The sequence below is a fragment of the Nothobranchius furzeri genome, chromosome 10 (assembly GCF_043380555.1).
Source record: "Nothobranchius furzeri strain GRZ-AD chromosome 10, NfurGRZ-RIMD1, whole genome shotgun sequence".
Classification (NCBI taxonomy): domain Eukaryota; kingdom Metazoa; phylum Chordata; class Actinopteri; order Cyprinodontiformes; family Nothobranchiidae; genus Nothobranchius; species Nothobranchius furzeri.
In genome coordinates, this window is record NC_091750.1 from 60004029 (window position 1) to 60021615 (window position 17587).

General features: G+C 38.8%; 3 protein-coding genes across 13 annotated transcripts in view; 1 reads left to right on the plus strand and 2 right to left on the minus strand.

Moving 5' to 3' along the window:
* The window catches only part of tcf7 (transcription factor 7), a 73261-nt gene extending 70926 nt beyond the window's left edge, over positions 1-2335 (plus strand). For 4 of the 11 annotated variants that reach the window (XM_054730746.2, XM_054730748.2, XM_015961478.3 and 1 more), the window contains one exon: positions 960-2335. In XM_054730746.2, the coding sequence (XP_054586721.2) occupies positions 960-1338 (379 nt within the window). In that variant the 3' untranslated portion in view covers positions 1339-2335. Of the gene's footprint in view, positions 1-935 lie in introns of all 11 variants that reach the window. The other 7 variants (XM_054730749.2, XM_054730751.2, XM_054730755.2 and 4 more) reach the window with 3 other exon arrangements.
* An 89-nt stretch (positions 2336-2424) lies between these two features.
* On the minus strand, positions 2425-8360 carry skp1 (S-phase kinase-associated protein 1). The gene is made up of 6 exons (XM_015961487.3): positions 8216-8360; positions 7523-7622; positions 7298-7371; positions 5410-5553; positions 3060-3200; positions 2425-2987 (listed from the first exon to the last, which is right to left on the minus strand). Exons 2-6 carry the CDS (start codon positions 7617-7619, stop codon positions 2952-2954), a joined length of 492 nt encoding a protein of 163 aa, XP_015816973.1. The 5' UTR covers positions 7620-7622; positions 8216-8360; the 3' UTR covers positions 2425-2951.
* A 1609-nt stretch (positions 8361-9969) lies between these two features.
* Positions 9970-15644, minus strand: ppp2cab (protein phosphatase 2 catalytic subunit alpha b). Its single transcript, XM_015961488.3, has 7 exons — positions 15388-15644; positions 11243-11452; positions 10987-11160; positions 10809-10898; positions 10562-10723; positions 10354-10472; positions 9970-10269 (listed from the first exon to the last, which is right to left on the minus strand). The coding sequence occupies exons 1-7, from the start codon at positions 15487-15489 to the stop codon at positions 10197-10199; spliced, it is 930 nt and encodes a 309-aa protein (XP_015816974.1). The 5' UTR covers positions 15490-15644; the 3' UTR covers positions 9970-10196.
* Positions 15645-17587: the final 1943 nt, after the last annotated feature.

Sequence of the window (17587 nt, forward strand, 5' to 3'; positions counted from 1 at the left end):
ACACACCTCTGTTGTTACAAAAGTTAATTCTGCAGCAAAATCTTAAAATCATTAACCCAAATCTGTTTTTCTCTCAGCAATACATACGTGAAGCTTCTTCAGATTCACAATTTTAATTTGTCTTATTCTTGAAATAATTTAGTTTCAACATGCATCCTTCTTGTTTTTTTTTTTTTGTTTTTTTTTCTACCTTTTTGTATATTTTTCTAAAGTTTGTGGTATTCCCTAATTTCAAATAAATACAAATTCAGGAGCATGCAGTGATATTTGCAATAAAAACCAATAAGGTCAGAAAATTCAGCCATGTGACTAATAAAATCATTAATAATATTCATACTTTAGTCCCTTAAAGGGACATATTATGCTAAACTCAACTTTTGATTCCTTTTGTGCTGCCATGTGGGTCTCTGTCACATCTATAAACATTCAAATAGTGACATCACAAATGGGGAAATTAAAATAGAAAGGAGAGCTGCTGCCTCTCCAGCAGCAACTCTACTCAGAGCCCCTCCCAGATAGGGGAGCTTCTCAGCTTATAGCGGCCTTAGTCTGCGATAGATGGGAGTGGCCAACTCCAGATGTTTTCTTAAAGTAGCAGAGCCCTGAAAGGGCTCATTCTGGAAAGTACTGAAAATGTCAAGAGTGACAGGGATTTACTGCAAAGAAATCAGTGAACATGTTTGCTTTTGACCCCAGAACTAATATAACTTAAGGACATATGTCACCTTTAATCATAAAGATCCTAAATGTCCTTTAGACACACTATATGGAAGCCAGTTTTTGTTTTATTACAATTATATATAATAATTCGTAAAATGAAGATGAAACCACTAATAATTTAGCTTGTGTTTGTCTTCATATTCATTGACCTCATTGTGAATGCTGCATCTCCACTGAAGCCTGCTGACGTTCTACCATCCACACTTTATTCACAGATAACTCTCTCTGACTGTCCCTAGGAGGAAAAAGAAGTGCATTCGCTACCTTCAAGGAGGAGGCTGCCCCAGTCCATCTTCTTCAGATCTAAGTGCTATAGACTCTCCTCCCTCCCCTTCTCCCGCACGCCACCATCTCTTCCAGCGCCCCCCTTCTCCTGGCTGTTCGCCGCTGCCCACCTCCCCATCAACACACCTCCCATCGTCTCCGCACACGCACTCACACACACGCTTCCACCCGGAGCAACCCGCTGGCAAACGAGCGGCAGACTTCCGTCAGCCCGTGGTCAAACTCCCCCACACACACCTGGAACTGTCCAGCAAGCAGATGCACTGCTCTACAGCACTGTCCGCCGCCAAGGTGGCAGGACTGTCCCTCAAAGTGCTAACAGAGACTCACTGATTGATCTGTTACGATCGCCCAGCTGGATTTCTACACCATTATCATCCGTTCACAACATTCCTGCTTTTAATCCCAGTTGTTCCACCGTAGGAGATCTGCAGGTTCCAGCTCCACCACACCGTCACTGTAAATGAATAATTTTTAATGATCTGCTGTTCTTTCGCTCAACAGTTGCTGCTTACTTCATGACAATCAGCTGTTTTGCAAACACAAAATGATTAAAAACTGACACGAATCTCTCTTACGTCTCGGCCGTGATGCATCACTAATGCTAACCAAACCACTAAATCATGCGAGAACAACAACATCCCAGCAGAACCGCAGATTTTTAGAGAAATTTGTTTTTATTTTTGCTGCCAATGTCACAAAAAGTTCAATTAAGAGAATAAACCACTTGTTTTCAGGCACTTTTAGGATTTTAATCTCCAGCTTCAACCTTTTTTGTTTTTGTTGTTTTGTTTTTCCTATTTTTGTCGATGACTTGTGAAATTTTTAGTCGGATGTTTGTTTCTCCTTTGACCATTCCACACATTCTGCAAACTCATCTGAGACCAAATGGGTACTATAATATTATGTGTTGTAAAGTTTTATATTATAAATAAAATTTTGTATGTTTTTTATGAAAAAAATGGTAAATTACTTTTTAAAAAGTTTTTTTTTTCTAAAAATGTGTTTTTTTGTTTTTGTTTTTTTGGAGTCAAGTGTTACTGCAGCAGCATTCAAACTATATCTGTGCATGCCTAAACTTTGTTACATTTCTGAGGGTTTTATATAAAAGGCTTTAATTTACTGTCTGCTTGCAGCTTCCCAACTGTGGATAAAATGTATGCTGAGTTGTTGTCTTCCTCCAGCAGAGGGTGCCCTTATAATACAAATCTGTGCTTTTCTATTCGGGGCATTCAGGTTTGAGGCACACACACACCTCTAAGATGTCTTTGTATCTTTGAACTCCTGGTGTGTTGTTTTTGTTTGATGTAATAAAAGTGTTTGGAATATCTCTGAAGACTGCAAACTTAAAATTTTAAGGATGATTTCAAAGTAAATTTAAAGAAAAAGAGCCAAAGAAACAAGAAAATGTAACACATGCTCTCTGAACAGGTTTTATTTACTCCTTCAATGTGGATTTCCTCAAAGTTTCCAGTGTCAAAACATGAATCTGGAACTCGCTCTGCATGATGGACATCGTTCCGCCTTCAAACTGCTCATTTTTATACACAAGTTCACAAAACCGATACATTTACAGAGCAAAAACAATTCACCCTCCTGTTTCCATCGGCAAAAAAGTGAAGGTTGTTTAATTATCTAAAAGAAAACATTGCCATAGAAAAAAGAACAAGGATACGAAAAATGTAGCTTTTTATGTTTTAGAGGGAAATACAAAGCCATGAAACCATGAATATAATTATATTCATGAGTGGAAACGGTAACAAGCGTTTCAGCTTTAAATTAATGACACCATACAGGTCAGAATTAAATGTTCATGCTTTTATTGGTACACAGAAATAATAAGCTGGGGGATGGTAATTATACTAAAATATTAACAAGTATGAACATCGCCAGTGCAACCAGTTACAGATCGTTTCAGTGTGGTAGTGTTGGCAGCATCTTCCCTTTTACTTTTCTTCACACCACTGGTTCTCTTTGCGTACCTGTGGACAAAAAGCAGTTTAAAAGCTTTGTTTTCCTTGAGCATCACTTTTGAGGACTTTTTTTTTTTTTACCTGGGCTTCCTCCTCCTCCGTGAAATCGTTTTTGATGTTGAACGTCTTCCTGATCTCCTCTGGGGTTTTGCCTTTGATCATATTGGCCACCGTCTTGCAAGTGACGTCTAACAGGCCTTTGATGTCCAAATAGTTGGCGGCCTGAACAGAAAATAAATGACATTCGGATGTGGAAGATGCTGTGAGATGGCACAAATGCCTCTGATGAATAAGTAACTTTAATGTCTAATATAGGAACTATGAATAAAAGTTTTACATCAGTAAAGCTGGGCCAGTTAGCGTTAGCATGTTAAATACAGAACTATTACAGGGTAACTGCAGGTTTAAGGGAGTCAAATTTAAGACTTTTTAAGACCTTTTTAAGGCCACTTTGACCAAATTTAAGCTATATTTTAAAATTCAATTTCTGCTATAATTTCCAGCTATTGCCTGGAACCGGTGCTAACCACATCGCGAACGTGGGATTAGCCATCCAATTACCATTAAACTTGCACTTCTCCATGGCGTAAGCTCCCACTAGCTTAATCAGCTAATGTGCTCATCTAAAACTAGCCCCCTTTCACAACCAACTGAATGTGTACGGTTCCGCTTACGCCAACATTGTACACAAAAAATGCTGAACACTAACTGGAAATTCACGAAAATGTCATAGAAATGAAATAATCTAGTTTATTGGGTCTTTGGTAATTTAAGACCTTTGGAAACTGTATTTAAGGATCATTTGTCATTTTTAAGGATTTTCAAGGCCTTAAATTTGGAAAAGTAAATGTAAGACTTTTTAAGGACCTGCGGATACCCTGCATTATCCAAATCTGCTTCCACTTCATTAACAAGGAACTTTTTATACAACTTAAAATCAGCATCTGTCTCTTTTACTAGATGTTGCTAAGCAACATTTGTGTTTTTGGTGATCAAATCAGACCACAAAAAAGACAGAATTAGGGATGTCCCGATACGACACCGATTTCAATACGATACCAGCACAAATCATACTTTTACCTATTCCGTAGTGTGGAATGTATGAAAGGCTTGATGAAGTGATATTACTCAATCGGAGAACAAGAGCCAATAACAGTAAGTATGAAAAAAAATTTGACCCTTTTTTTAAACCACTGGTCGCAAAAATGTGAACCTTAACAAACTGCTTATATTGGAGATTTATGATGCAGTCCGATATAATCCAATAGTGTTTTTGGGCCGATAATGAATTGCTTCTGATATCGGAATGGGACATCCCTAGACAGAATACTAGTGATGCACCGATATCATATATCGGCGATATGAAATTTTTTGTGCCGATACCGATATTGGTCGATATCGATATACTGGCATTAATGCTTCTAAAATCAGCAGATTTTGTATAGAATGAAAATTATAAATTATTAAAGCTGGATTTACATTATTATGTACACACACCACACACATTTATGGTTCTGAAATGATTTCATTCACTGTTCACAAGACTAAATTACACATCACCCTCTGAAACAGGCAAACAAATGGGGACAAGATGGAAAAATATCGGTTGTTAATATTGGCCTGGTTTTCTTTATTGAACAGATATGTTAAAAAATAGCTAACATCAGCCGATACCGTTATATTGTCCATCCCTACAGAATACCCAATTACACAAAACTTGACAAAAAAAATTTTTTTTAAAATAATCATCAAACGAGGACGTTTGAAGTAACGGGTGTAAATAAAGATCTGGATCGGAGTTAAGAGAAAACAAGCACTTATATCGTTTGAAGAACATATTCATGGGGCTTTGGGACATTCTGACGTGTTTCTGTGTAACACATCAGTTTTTATCTTACTTCTTGTAGACAGCTTCCTGAAGAGCCTCAGTTTGAAGAAAGTGTTTACGTTTTAACTAATGATGTGCTAAAGCTAATCCAAACACAAGTGGATCGCTAACGTCTCCAAGCTCCTCTTATAAACTACATTTCAAATCAGTTCACATGAATAATTATAGCTGTACAATACAAAATAAGTTGCCTTTTTAAACACTTATTTTATTTATAGTAATGTTTACAGTGAGCGCATTTTAGGCTGAGTGTTATGGAGAGCTGCGGCGAAGAGGTCGGCTGCCAATCAGAATTTGTAGCAGAACTATAAACTATGTGTAATATTTGCAAAAACAACAACTTTTCTGGTTTTGCCTGACCCAAACTTCTAATAATGACCTAAAAACAGAGAGGACATTTTTTCCAGTTGATTCAACCTCAAGAGTTAAGAATTCTGCTGAGGGGTGAAAATCTGTTTAAGGGGTGCGGGAAAAGCATCAATTTCAATGTAGCTAACGCATTTAGCAGCAAAATAAGAATAATGTTTAATGAAACATATTTACCAGAATGAGTTCAAACAAGGTGCCTTGGTCCACTTTGAGGAACTCCTGGTCCCAGACGGGAATGTCGTCCGTCCTTTTCTCTTTGTTCTCATCATCCTCGGGAGGAGGAGGATCATCTTTGTGATGAGTGCACCACTGAATCACCTAAAGGGGAAAACATGTTTATTCTTAACTGAAACTACATAATTTTATACATTCGTGTTAAGATTTACGCAGACAGAAACATGTGCACAACATTCCCCCGTGATGAAGGAATTTTGAGATCTTCTGCTGAGGTGCATCTACACGTACAGTTTTACCTTTATCTGGATTAAAGGAGCGTGTCAGTTGATTTGGCAGGACAGAACATAACAAAGACAGACTGAGCATCCTCTTAATAAGTTATATAGGGCTGCCATGATTAGTCGACTCGTCACAACATCAACAAACAAAATACTCGACTACTAATTTAATAGTGGATGCATTATTTATTCTGTGACCATTAATTTTAATCTCGCCTGCTGCGGCACATTCGGCGGTTGCTTCCTGACTTTCTGCTCAATGCACATGCGCATTAGTCCCCATCCGGGTCAGTGGCTGTTTTCAGCTCCGAGGCGCATTCGCAGTAGTGGCCATCCAGATCAGCCTTCGTCACCGGAGAAAGAAGACATAGCGAGTCGGCAACATAGCTCAAAAGTTTTGGAGTATTATACATAGACTAAGGAAAGCACATAGTGCAAACTCTGCAAAGGGAAACTCTCCTTTCACGGGAGCACATCGGCGATGCATGAGCACCTTACAAGGAAGCACGTCATGGCAGAGAATAAAGAGTCGCCTCTCTAAGTTTACCTCTTTAGCTGCTAGCATCAACAGAGAGTTACTTGTAGTTATAGGTGTAGCAACAGCAGTAGCGGTGGCTATTTTTATTACCATTAGATCACGTTTGTATGTCACGTATTTTTGCTCCAATTACAAACGATAATGATTTCATCCCGCTACGCTACAGTGTTAATAAAAATGCTCCTCTTCAATGGACGAGTTGGTTACGTGAACACCTCAGCAAGCTAACGTCCTGACCATGTTGGTCATGAGACTCCTGTCCATGGTCGGTGATCGAGGTTTCAAAAAGATGATCAAGGATACCACGACAACTACCTACCAGGCTGATGCCCATTCACCAGCATGATGGAAAAGAAATACGAAACAACCTTTAAGGTGTGCGCGCGTGTTCAAGTCTTAGTCTCTTTCTCTCTGGACACAAATAATTATTGGAATTTAATGTGTTTTATGATCAAATAAAAAGGTTGCTGACTGAGCAATCAGGAACCTAATATTGGTGCATAATACAGTTTACATGTGTTGAATTTTAATCTACTTTGTTTTATAACAGAATTATTAATTTGGTAAATAAACTAAATTTAATATCTTTACAATAAAGCAGACCCTCAAAGCTGTCGATGATCCCCTGACTGCTGACGGGTGTACCAGCCATGCTACAGAGGCGCACCTTGATGTGCCCTGCTATTTCCTGAGTTAAGATTAGAATACATTTTGCGAACACAAGTAATTTTTTGTAGACAATTTATTTTTGGTTTTAGGTGCCTACCTCCATTTGACTGTAGCATTTGTATTAATAAGTTATGAAGTTAATTAAAAGTTTATTATTAGATGGCACATAACGGATTAAACTTCAAACTAGAAGCTAATGATGGGTATATTAGAGCAGCCTGGTGCAATAACCTATAGTTTTTTTTTTGAATGACACGATTAGTCAACTATTGCGGTATACCCAACTGTCACGGTGAAATCCAGAAATCAAATAAAAACCAATCACTTTTCTCCCATCGACTGATGTGAAACAAATCTGATGACTCTGCTGTTGTCATTGTGACAGCTGTGCGTTCTGTACCTTCTTCAGGATAGCCGCGTTCACATTAGGAAGGGGAACTGGGTCATCATCTCCTTCATCGTCCATTCCCAAGTCTGACCACACACACAAAAAAAAAAAACGTTAAAATTCAGCCTCAACCCAAACGATCTTTACTGTTAATTAAAAAAACTGATAACTCTTTTTACGTCAGTTATAAACTCACAAAATCAAGTTTGAACGTTTGAAATGAACAGAACATTTTACCTTCCAACATGGTCTTGATGGTGACGGATTGTTTGGCTATCTCAACGTCTACCTCGAAAATTTCCCCATCAGAACTCTGTAGTTTTATCGTGGGCATTTTCTGGAATGAACAATAATATTCATTCAGTGCATTTACTGCTAATTTTGCGACAATAGCAGACGTAATCCGCGACGAATTGTCTCAATTACCAAACTAAGCTAGCAAACAACAAGCTAACGAAAAGCTAACATACAATTAGCTCTTTGTATAAACAAAAGCTATTGATTTGATAAATAATACCTATCATAAGACTTGCCAGATGCACTTGTGTGTTCATACTGAATAAATACCACCTGTTGTAAATCTAATTTATTTGAGAAGCGCTAATGCCCAAGCTAACGATGACACAAGCTACAAGACGGAAATGCTAAAGTTAGCTAGTTTCCGTGTGCTTAAAAGAAAAATACATTGAAAGATGTTCGCTATTACAAATAATGGTAAACAAATACATGTTAATCACAGGCGAGACAATCAATTGTGTCTAAAATGTATGTCACAAAGCTTAAATCTTGACTCTTCGTTTCGCCAGCTCTTTGCTGTCAGCTAGGCCTCTTTGCTACATCATCGAGGCGTTTCAAATTGACGCATAAACCTGACGTGAAAATCTATTTAAACCTAACTTTATCAGGTCACCAGAACATGAAGCTACATACCGTGATTATTTAACAAAAACTCAAAGGTTATATATCCTTAGGAGTCCGTTGGAAGGCCTAGACTTTAAGTGACGAACAGCGGCTAAAAGCCTCTGGATCAACCTTTTCCGCTGTATGGCAATCCGTTGTAACATATAATCATGTTAATGCCCTACAATTTTTTTATTTGTTCTAAACAAAACAGCATTTTCATTAATTACATTTAAAATGTCTGTACAAGTTAAACCGTGATATTATTTAATTCTTGCAGAATACATTATAAAGTAAGGTGATCAAAACGTGCCAAACATAAGCTATTAAACGTAAATACGTATATGTCGATGGTAAATACCAGTTGTCTTGTCCCACAGTGTATATTTAGTAAGGTAGATACTTAACAACACTTAAAAGCAAGCAAGTGCCGATTTCCTTTAAACAACCCCAGTACAATTCCGATTTTATATGATAAATTGGCTTCCCTTAACAACATGTGCTAATGAAGGGAGCACAGCAGGGCCGAGCTCAAATCGTGGCGGTGGCTACCAGTCAGCATCGCTTCTTGTTTACCTAGCTCAGATTTTATTTTGATTGTCTCATCTCGAACCACTTTGATTTTAAATCAGAATTTGTGTTATAAAAAGACAAATACTTTGTCTACATGGAACAAATAAGCTCTTTTGTGATAACAGTGACTTGTCTTGTGCTATTCTATTTTTTTTAATAAAAATAAAATGATCACTTTCTATGTGTATCTTTCATTATAAATCTCTCTGTCAGTGTACCAATAACAATTTAAAGTACATGACTCCTTTTGACAACAGACTACACAAATCATTCATTTATTGTATATGGCATGGTGGTGCGGTAAGAAAAATTTATGTCATATATCAAATACAAAATAATATTTAAAAATATTAAATTTAAATATATTTATTTTTGAAAATGTGTAAGTCTAATTTATTAGTTACACTTTGTGAAGAGATAACAGGAAGCACTAGGGTCAGTGCCTGCGATTGTCTATGTGTGGTGTCGTGCCTATTCACAACCACAGGGTGGCGTATTTCCCCTTTTTTCCGGCAGATGCGACTTGTTTCCAGCAGGATCCAGGCTGGCTTAGATTGCTCTGGAAAAACTTAATAAAATTGCATTTATGCGCCTTTTATTTGAAATAACACAATTCTCAACATTAAGTTTGCTTGTTTTGGGCAATTGATACTTCTGTTCTCAATACAATCTAATATTATGGAGCACAATAATTTAAATTCACATTTAAATAAATGTATTTTTTATGTCTTCGCCTTGCTGTGTCAGTGTAATTACAACTGGCCAGAGAAATCCAAATATAACTAGACTTTTTACAAGAATGAAGAATAACCAAAAACACAATTCAAGAAGTCATCTTTATTATTCTAGTAGGTTATTATAGAGTCTGAAGCTAAAAGGAAGCAGGTGAGTTGATGAACACTCCATCTTTTCTATAAACCAAGCCATCTGACTGCATGAGAAGGGATTTTCCTAAAACATACACAGGTCAAAAAAAACTGAAGGTTTACATGCAATTTAAAAATAAACAACAAAAAAACTATCAATATCGTGAAATCGTATTAATCTTTTTGACATATTTAACATTTCTTTAACTGTACAAAAGTGCAAACAAATCACATTCAAATCTCAAAAACCATGGTCTGCAGTAGCAAATTAGTCTTGGACTTTGGTGCCGTCAACCCAGCTCCATATGTACAGGAGGAGGAGCCGAGACATCCAGGATGTTCTATTTTGTCATTTCAGATACAATAAATATTTAAGTGATCATGGCACACACCTTTTGGTCCGTTTATAGACACATTTGCTTTTGCGAAATGCTTTAACTAGATTGGATAAACACAACGTGCAACACTGCAGCCTCTCAGGCCTCCATCACGTTGTTTTCAGTTCAAAGTCAGATAGGTTGGTGGTTCTGGACAGGACCGGACCGGACCGTGCGCGGGTCGAGACTGCAGGTTTACAAGAAGTAGTCTGGGGTGCGGCGAGTTACATGGGGCTCTCCTCTGCGAGGCGCTGGATCAAACTGCAAGCTGAGGAGGAACATCAGGAAGAAAAAAAATCACAACTTATTCTAAGATTTCTTTGTCCACTCGTGATGAAATTCGCCTGCTTACAAAGAGTATTTGAGGGTGTCGTCTAGCTCCATGATGGCTGCCTGGTTTCCACAGCGATAGCAGTAGTTAGGAGCACTAAAAATGGTCACCACGTTCCTCTCATGGCACCAGTTGTAGCCCTGAGGTAAGCAGATGTAATATTAACACGCATCTGAACTTAGCGGCACTGCTTCTTTGTTTTTAATCATCTTTGGACACAAAGACAAACCTCCATGACCAGCTGATGGGCGCGGGACACCAGCGTGAGGCGGTTGGCGTGGTTGAACGTTTCAGAGATGTCCTGACCAAATGTGTAGCCAGCTCCTCGGGGAGAGATGCCCCAGCCGCCGCGGTCGTCGGGGTCTGACCACAGCAGGTCGCACATGGGACCCTGCGTGACAACGAGAATGGTCACAAACGTTTTTATCTTTATTGTTTCGTTGCTGATCTGCACCACATTTAACGTCTTTCTTTACCTCGTGCGGCACTTCCTGTAAACGATCCAGAGCTCTGATGTGATCCAGCGTGTCTATAGACGGTGATAAGCCCCCGTGGAGGCAGAAAATCTGAGGAAAAAAAATCGATAATTATAACAAATTATGATGCTTTTCAAAGAAACGTCAAGTTCGGTCTTTTTTATTACGCTCCTCTCACCTGAGAGTCTACCAGCGCAGTGAGGGGGAGGTAATCGAACAAGTCTGTGAAGTATTTCCAAACGTTTGCGTTTCCGTATTTCCTTAAGCACTCGTCGTAGAAGCCGTAGACTTGTGTGATCTGTCTGCTCTCGTGGTTCCCTCTGAGGATCGTGATGCGCTCCCGGAAGCGAACCTGAAACACAAACATCTGTTTACGTCGCGTTTTTCACCCCAAAGAGGAAAAAAAAACTGTTTTAAATGTCTGACAAAGTCACCTTAAGAGCTACAAGTAATGTGACGGTTTCTACAGAGTAGTACCCTCGGTCCACATAGTCCCCCATGAACAGGTAGTTTGTGTCCGGCGATTTCCCACCGATCTTGAACAGCTCCATGAGGTCGTGGAACTGGCCGTGCACGTCGCCACACACGGTCACTGGACATCTCACCTCCTGGACGTTGGACTCTTTGGTCAGGATCTCCTTTGCCTGCAGAAGGAAAGTTGATTAGAGAATTAAAACTTGCACAAGCCAGGCAAAGGCCACCATTTTCTTTTTGTCTTCATTCAGGCACAGCCCACTTCCTGCTAGCGCTTACAACGGCCTCCATCACGTCTCATCAGGATGCTGCACACGGAGCGGGGCTGATAGCATTTTGATGCAGCGACTAGCTTCCTGTGGGGCGACCCTGTGGTGCCCGGACGGGCAGCTCTGGCTGCACGGCAACGTTTCTAAAAATCCATAAATGTGATCCTCCGAAGATTAAAAGGCAAGTGCAGAATAAATTTTAGTGGATTTGCATAAAAGTTTTGGTTCACTTTGATGTTAATTCACATCGGATCAGACAAATTAGATTAACGTGTTAAATTCAGAAAAATAAATGTGATTCTGGATTATTAAAGCATTTTATTTTTACCCATAAATCATCAGAGGGGCCTGACTGGCTGCTGCAGAGCATGACTCAGCATGTGGCCTACAGCCAGAGCCAGAGGAAGTCACCATTAAAATAAGACAGGATTTACCACCAGTTGGCTTGATTGGTAACCTCCAGCTGTGACTGCTTTTATGTTTCCGATTGTTTTACCTTCATGGTAAATCACCCGGAATTTGGCCGTTTGCTGAGTATTTTTGTGAGCTGTGTGACCGTGGATCCCTTCACAAACCAGAGAACGAGTGTGTTCCTTGGCTGGTGGCCAGCTGATGGGATAGAAACCCAGACGGGCCAGGATGGCGCTGCAGCGTTGCACAACGTTGACCTACATTGCATCCAAACTCCACGTGTCCCGACCGGCGTGCGGCAGGAGGCTTCGGGGGCCACACTGAGCCACAAATCTCTAAAGCAAACAGAGGCACTAAGCCAGAGAAGAATATTCTAGGTGTCTGGATGAAAGTGGAACACAAACACACAGGACCCATCTTTGAATGGATGAGGCGACAGGAGATAAAGTGGATCTGTCTGGGTTCCTCATCCTAGTCAAACCGTAGACATATCTACGTCTACGAGTTCACGTCGGTGTCATGGCTCATGATGCCGTCAGCACGAAATGGAACATTAGAAAGGGATCTTTGACGCTGCCGTAGTCATGAAGACGAGCTTTAATTAAGTCCAACGTATCAGGTTCTGAGCCAAACTCGTCCATCAACACCTGCTGGAAACCCTCGGGTCGTTTCAGCTTACGGAGAAATCAGGTGATGTTCAAAAAGAGCAGAAACGATACATGTACTCAAAAAATAAGGACTTTGGGGATGTTTTCGAAGCTCGTTTCTGTGTAAATTTTATAATCGCTGCTAAACTAAGAAATCCCTGTCGAACTGGACCCCTGGGTGCAGCTGAAGCTGCTGGTGGTCGCAATGGCACAACTCCATCGATCACTCCCCTCGAGCTTATTTGGGTTACATTTTAAACCAAAAGCCTGATGACTCAGCAGCTTTAAAAAACACAAAGGCAATCGCCTAAAAACTAAATGAAACCAGTCATCCTTCTCAAAATTAGATTGTTAGGATGACATAACGCAATAACAATCAACACAAAAATAATAATAATAATAAATAAAACACCGCACAGGATTAAGCTCTAATCAGAGATTACATAAAGCTGGATGAAGATGTGACCTTCTTCTTCAATCTCTTCATCATCTACGAGAGATGATGATGATGATGATGATGATGTCAATCCAGGTGTAGAAAAAATACCAACAGCCATTACGTAAACACCTCGTCTAAAGTTCCAACCACACCTGCCAGAGCGGCGAGGACGAGGCACGCCCTGCCAAATTCCAGCTCTGCCCAAAACGACGTCAGTCAACAAACCGCGCAAGCACAGAGAAACCAAGTCAGCGTTTTCTGAGTAAGAGCAATCCCATTAAAACGAGCAAAGTGTTTCCACACAACAACTTGGAGCGATAACACCCGATGATGAGGAGAAACTGCAACCAGAAATGATGATGTCACACATGATGACTGTGGTTAAAGGTTAAACTGCTTTAGCCGCCCTACAGACGGCTTTTCTTACTGCTTCTGTCTTGAAACGGGTCCCGCAGAGGTACTCTAGGTAGGGCGACCATCGACACATTACATCACTGTCTGACCTTATGTGATGCCACATGATTGTTGCACTCAAATAGGGACAGAAATCTGAATTTTGCATTTTGTTACGTGAGGCAAAAATAAAGAGCTTATTTATGACAACTAATTTTATTTTAACCGAGAAAAAAGATCGCCAAGAGGGGAACAACACATTTTCTCTATGTAATTAACCAATTGATTCACTAATCTTTTAATTTTCCAGATATATTCAGGCCACCAAGAGCTGACTGAACTATAAAACTTCATTATTTAGCCACCTACTGGAAGAAACTGCAGCAGTTTTTGCTGAGAAAGCTGGAAAGGAAGAAAATGACTGAGAAGTGATTACATAGCACATCACTTTCCTTCACACACACATCCCATAACAGAGATGGCTGGCTCTCTGAGTCACAACACACTGCTGTCCTCAGTCTCACAGTCTGATCTCCGTAGCAACAAAGCTTTGATGGTGCTGCTGGTGATGCAACTCACAATCAATCACATCCTCTGCTATTTTTAAAGTGAGGAGGATGTTGTGTGGGTGTTTTGCTGGAAATTTTAGCAAAAGTGCACAGGAGAAAAGATGGAGGGGTGGATGAAGTGGGGGGGGGGGTTCAACTGACCTCATGGTTGTCATTAAACCAAACATATCCTCCATTTCTGTTGTTTTAAGGACTAAATGAAACCGATCACTTTAAGATAAAAAATAAATGAAACCAAAACACCTCATCTCTTTTGGCGGACGGAGACAAAACAAAGCAGTAATTTGAGTCACAGCTGAGGCCAGACCCATGGAGACTGAGGTCTTGGCCCACGGTGCAACGGGGACATTTTTAAAACTACAGGAAGCAAACATTACAGCTGATCTAGAAAAAAAATGTTGATATTTATGATCTGCTCGAGACTAGATGCAGGTAAAAAGATAAATAAAGCCCATCCAAACGTAGCCTTCTGTCGGTATATTCTGGAACCCTGCATGTTTTATCACATGAACAAAAAACAGATCAACATAATAACACAAAAGCATTATTAGAGAATCTGATTAAAGATCATTGCTGATATTTTCCCACTAGCCCATCAGGTCATCATTTAGATCTGGAAATCTGCAAAGGTTTTTTAGGATGGATGGCTTTAAACTGCAGGAATCAGTGTTGGACTTTTGGACTTGGATTTAGCCAATGCAGAAATCTTACATCTAATTTTTCCTTTACTTATCACAAAGAAACTGGCTTAAATAAATAAACACCAGTGAAGTGGCTGAAAGGTCAAACGTCAGTCTTGGAGCTTCTGTGAGCACAAAAACAACCACATAAAGATGCTTGAATTGATTTGTCAGACTAAAATAATAGATCCCAGAGGCCCGTGAGATCAATTTAAACCTATTTTTAGGCTCTAGTTTCTGCCCAAAAATAGTGTACCGTTTAATTTTAATGAGACAAGACTGTCTCAATGAAAGTATAAATAAAAAAACATGTAAACAGATCATGCCAACAGGATAACTTCACATCCTCTGGAAAAAAAAATAAAATTAATTATCGAGTTCATGTTTGTGCGGCACTGATAAAAATATTGTTTTTAAACATATTTTATCCATTAAGGCTGAGTTACTCCCAGGGTTCAGTAACTGACGCGGATGCTGTCTATAGGATGAGGAGGGATGTAAATATGCTGTGTGACTGGAATTAAGCTAGCAACGATCCAAACAGGCGGCTGTAATTAATGTAGCCTAGCCTAAAGTTATGAAAAAACGCACCTCACTATGAAATCTACACTATCGACGCCATTTTAAAAATGTCTGAACGACGATAGCTGTTGCAGACAATGTTAGTTTTTTTTATAACAATTTATTTCCATCTCACCTTTTCACATAGCGCCTTCACTTGTCCTTCGGATAGCTGTTTGCATTCGTTCAGCTGCTCAATCCACTGGTCCAGATCTTTCGTGAACGCCTTTTCGTCCATTGCTGTTTTTTTTTGTGTTTCCTTACCGAAGCGGCGTGTAGTTTGGTTAAAAACCCGCCTCTGCTACCCGTTTTTTGAGACCCTACTCTTTTGAGTTTACAAGCCGGGCAGAGCAGAGGCTAAAGGACCCTCAGCGAGCAGATGCATCCACTTCCAGATCGCTACGATTTGACTGAAGGGAACAACTGAAGAAGAGGGAGAAGCGCCAGCCGGCGATTCACTTGTATCAAGTCGTTTGTTGTTATACAAAGCAGTTCCGGTTAAGACTTTCTAAATAAAAGCACCACGTCGTTACTGTGAATTCAAATTTAAAATAAGCTACATAACAACCAAATGAGTTTTTAAAAAGACTGTTCTGTTTTTCAAATTGCTTCAAAATGTATCTTAAAAGCAGAGAAGATGGCAGGATATGTGTCAGTAAAGCATTTTTAGATAATTGTCAGAAAATTTAAAGTCTTTTCAATTCAAACTGAAATTTGTACACAGTCTTGCATAATAACTCTTAGTTTATCATTGTAAACATCTACTTTAGTTGTAAACAATATGTTAATCCTTAAAGTGGTTAGAAATTTGTGATTTATAAAACATGAAAAAGAGCAAAATAGAAGAATGATTTTTAAAATTAGCTTTAAAATCTCATGTTAACATTACAGTCACAACGCCTTTTCATCACCCGATGCAACAGATCTTTCCAGTGTAAACATGACAATGACATAGCTTGTATTTATTTATTTATGTCTTTTAGCAGGACAGAACAGTGAATCAGAGTTGTGGTTGTCTAATAATATTGTTTTTTATTTTAATTTTAAATTTCTTTATATATAAAGAAAAATATATGTGTATATATTTTTTTCAATTACATTTTTATAGAGCTTGTGAAGTGCCTTGTGATTTTTAGCTATAAAGGCTCTATATAAAACAACCTTTCTTCTTCTTAATTATGCAAAAGTTGCTATATACCAATTATGAATCTGTAATATACCTTTTTTAAAGATTAGCTGAGAAAAAAGATAACCCATTGTTTCTTACTTAGAGTAATTTGGGGACATACAATAGCTTTTATTTCATTTTAATGTTCCCTTTTGTATTAAACCTTTATTCTCCAAATAAAATCTTACATTTCCGGTCTAGGTTTACGTCCAACTTCACGTACAGCAGGGCGAGCCGATGATAGCAGCTCAGTGATTGGTTCACAAAGCAGCTTCCTCTGCAATTTCATTGGCTCCTCATTCATCAAAGAACAAGTTACAACTCGTTTTAGGGAATACGTCACCGCTGCTCACTCGAATTACGATATGAATTCAGTATGTTGTGTATGATGTCCTTTTATTTGGGCTGCGTAAACAATATAAAAATTAAGCTTTACACTGTGTCCACGTGCTTCAGGTAGTGACAAACACACAAAACAGTCCAACAGAAAAACGGCCACATCTGTAAACCGAGTTACATGGATTTGTGTTTACATTCTAAATGTACTTTGTTGTATCTGCTAAATGACATTTAACAAAACTACTCAGATGATGGCACCATTGTGTTTCTGGAATACTCTCGAAATATCTGTTGCATCAGGCGATGCAGTCCACATTAGATGAAAGGGGCGTGGTCATGGTGCTGTAAACATAAGATTAAAACATTCTTCTGATTTACATGCAGTTTCTTTGCACTTGCTTTTGTTTTACAAATTACAGGCATAACTTATACATTTCTAACTATACTTTAAGCATTATGGTCAGATAAAAAAACAAATAAAATGCATTTATTTTTGCCATATCAATCATTATATTTGTGTGATAAATTGTTTTAGAGCATTTTTTTATGTTTTTAAAATTATGCGGTTTTAACATTTTATTTGTTCATTTTCAGTGATTTTTTTTACGTGACACTGACTTAAAAAATCAAATCAAACAATATTTCCTAGAAAAAAAAACATTGAATTTTCTTGACTTCTTACATCCTTCTCTGATATGTCCATGTTTATTTATGTGGTCAGCATGTGGCCAGCTAAGAGGAAAGGACAAAATACAAAATCAACAAATTCTCTTTTTAATATTCACAATAACGTCAATCACCCCCCTTCGAATTTCTAATATTTGGCTGA

What these genes read in the sequence shown, in the direction of transcription:
- ppp2cab (XM_015961488.3), bottom strand. Translation starts at nt 15,489, where the DNA reads ATGGACGAAAAGGCGTTCACGAAAGATCTGGACCAGTGGATTGAGCAG. An exon ending in CCCATCAGCTGGTCATGGAG is followed by an intron (nt 10,473 to 10,561) that starts GTTTGTCTTTGT and finishes TGCTTACCTCAG; the next exon opens with GGCTACAACTGGTGCCATGA. An exon ending in GACACCCTCAAATACTCTTT is followed by an intron (nt 10,270 to 10,353) that starts GTAAGCAGGCGA and finishes GTTCCTCCTCAG; the next exon opens with CTTGCAGTTTGATCCAGCGC.
- skp1 (XM_015961487.3), bottom strand. Translation starts at nt 7,619, where the DNA reads ATGCCCACGATAAAACTACAGAGTTCTGATGGGGAAATTTTCGAGGTA. An exon ending in CATCAAGACCATGTTGGAAG is followed by an intron (nt 7,372 to 7,522) that starts GTAAAATGTTCT and finishes GTGTGTGGTCAG; the next exon opens with ACTTGGGAATGGACGATGAA. An exon ending in CGGAGGAGGAGGAAGCCCAG is followed by an intron (nt 2,988 to 3,059) that starts GTAAAAAAAAAA and finishes TTTTGTCCACAG; the next exon opens with GTACGCAAAGAGAACCAGTG.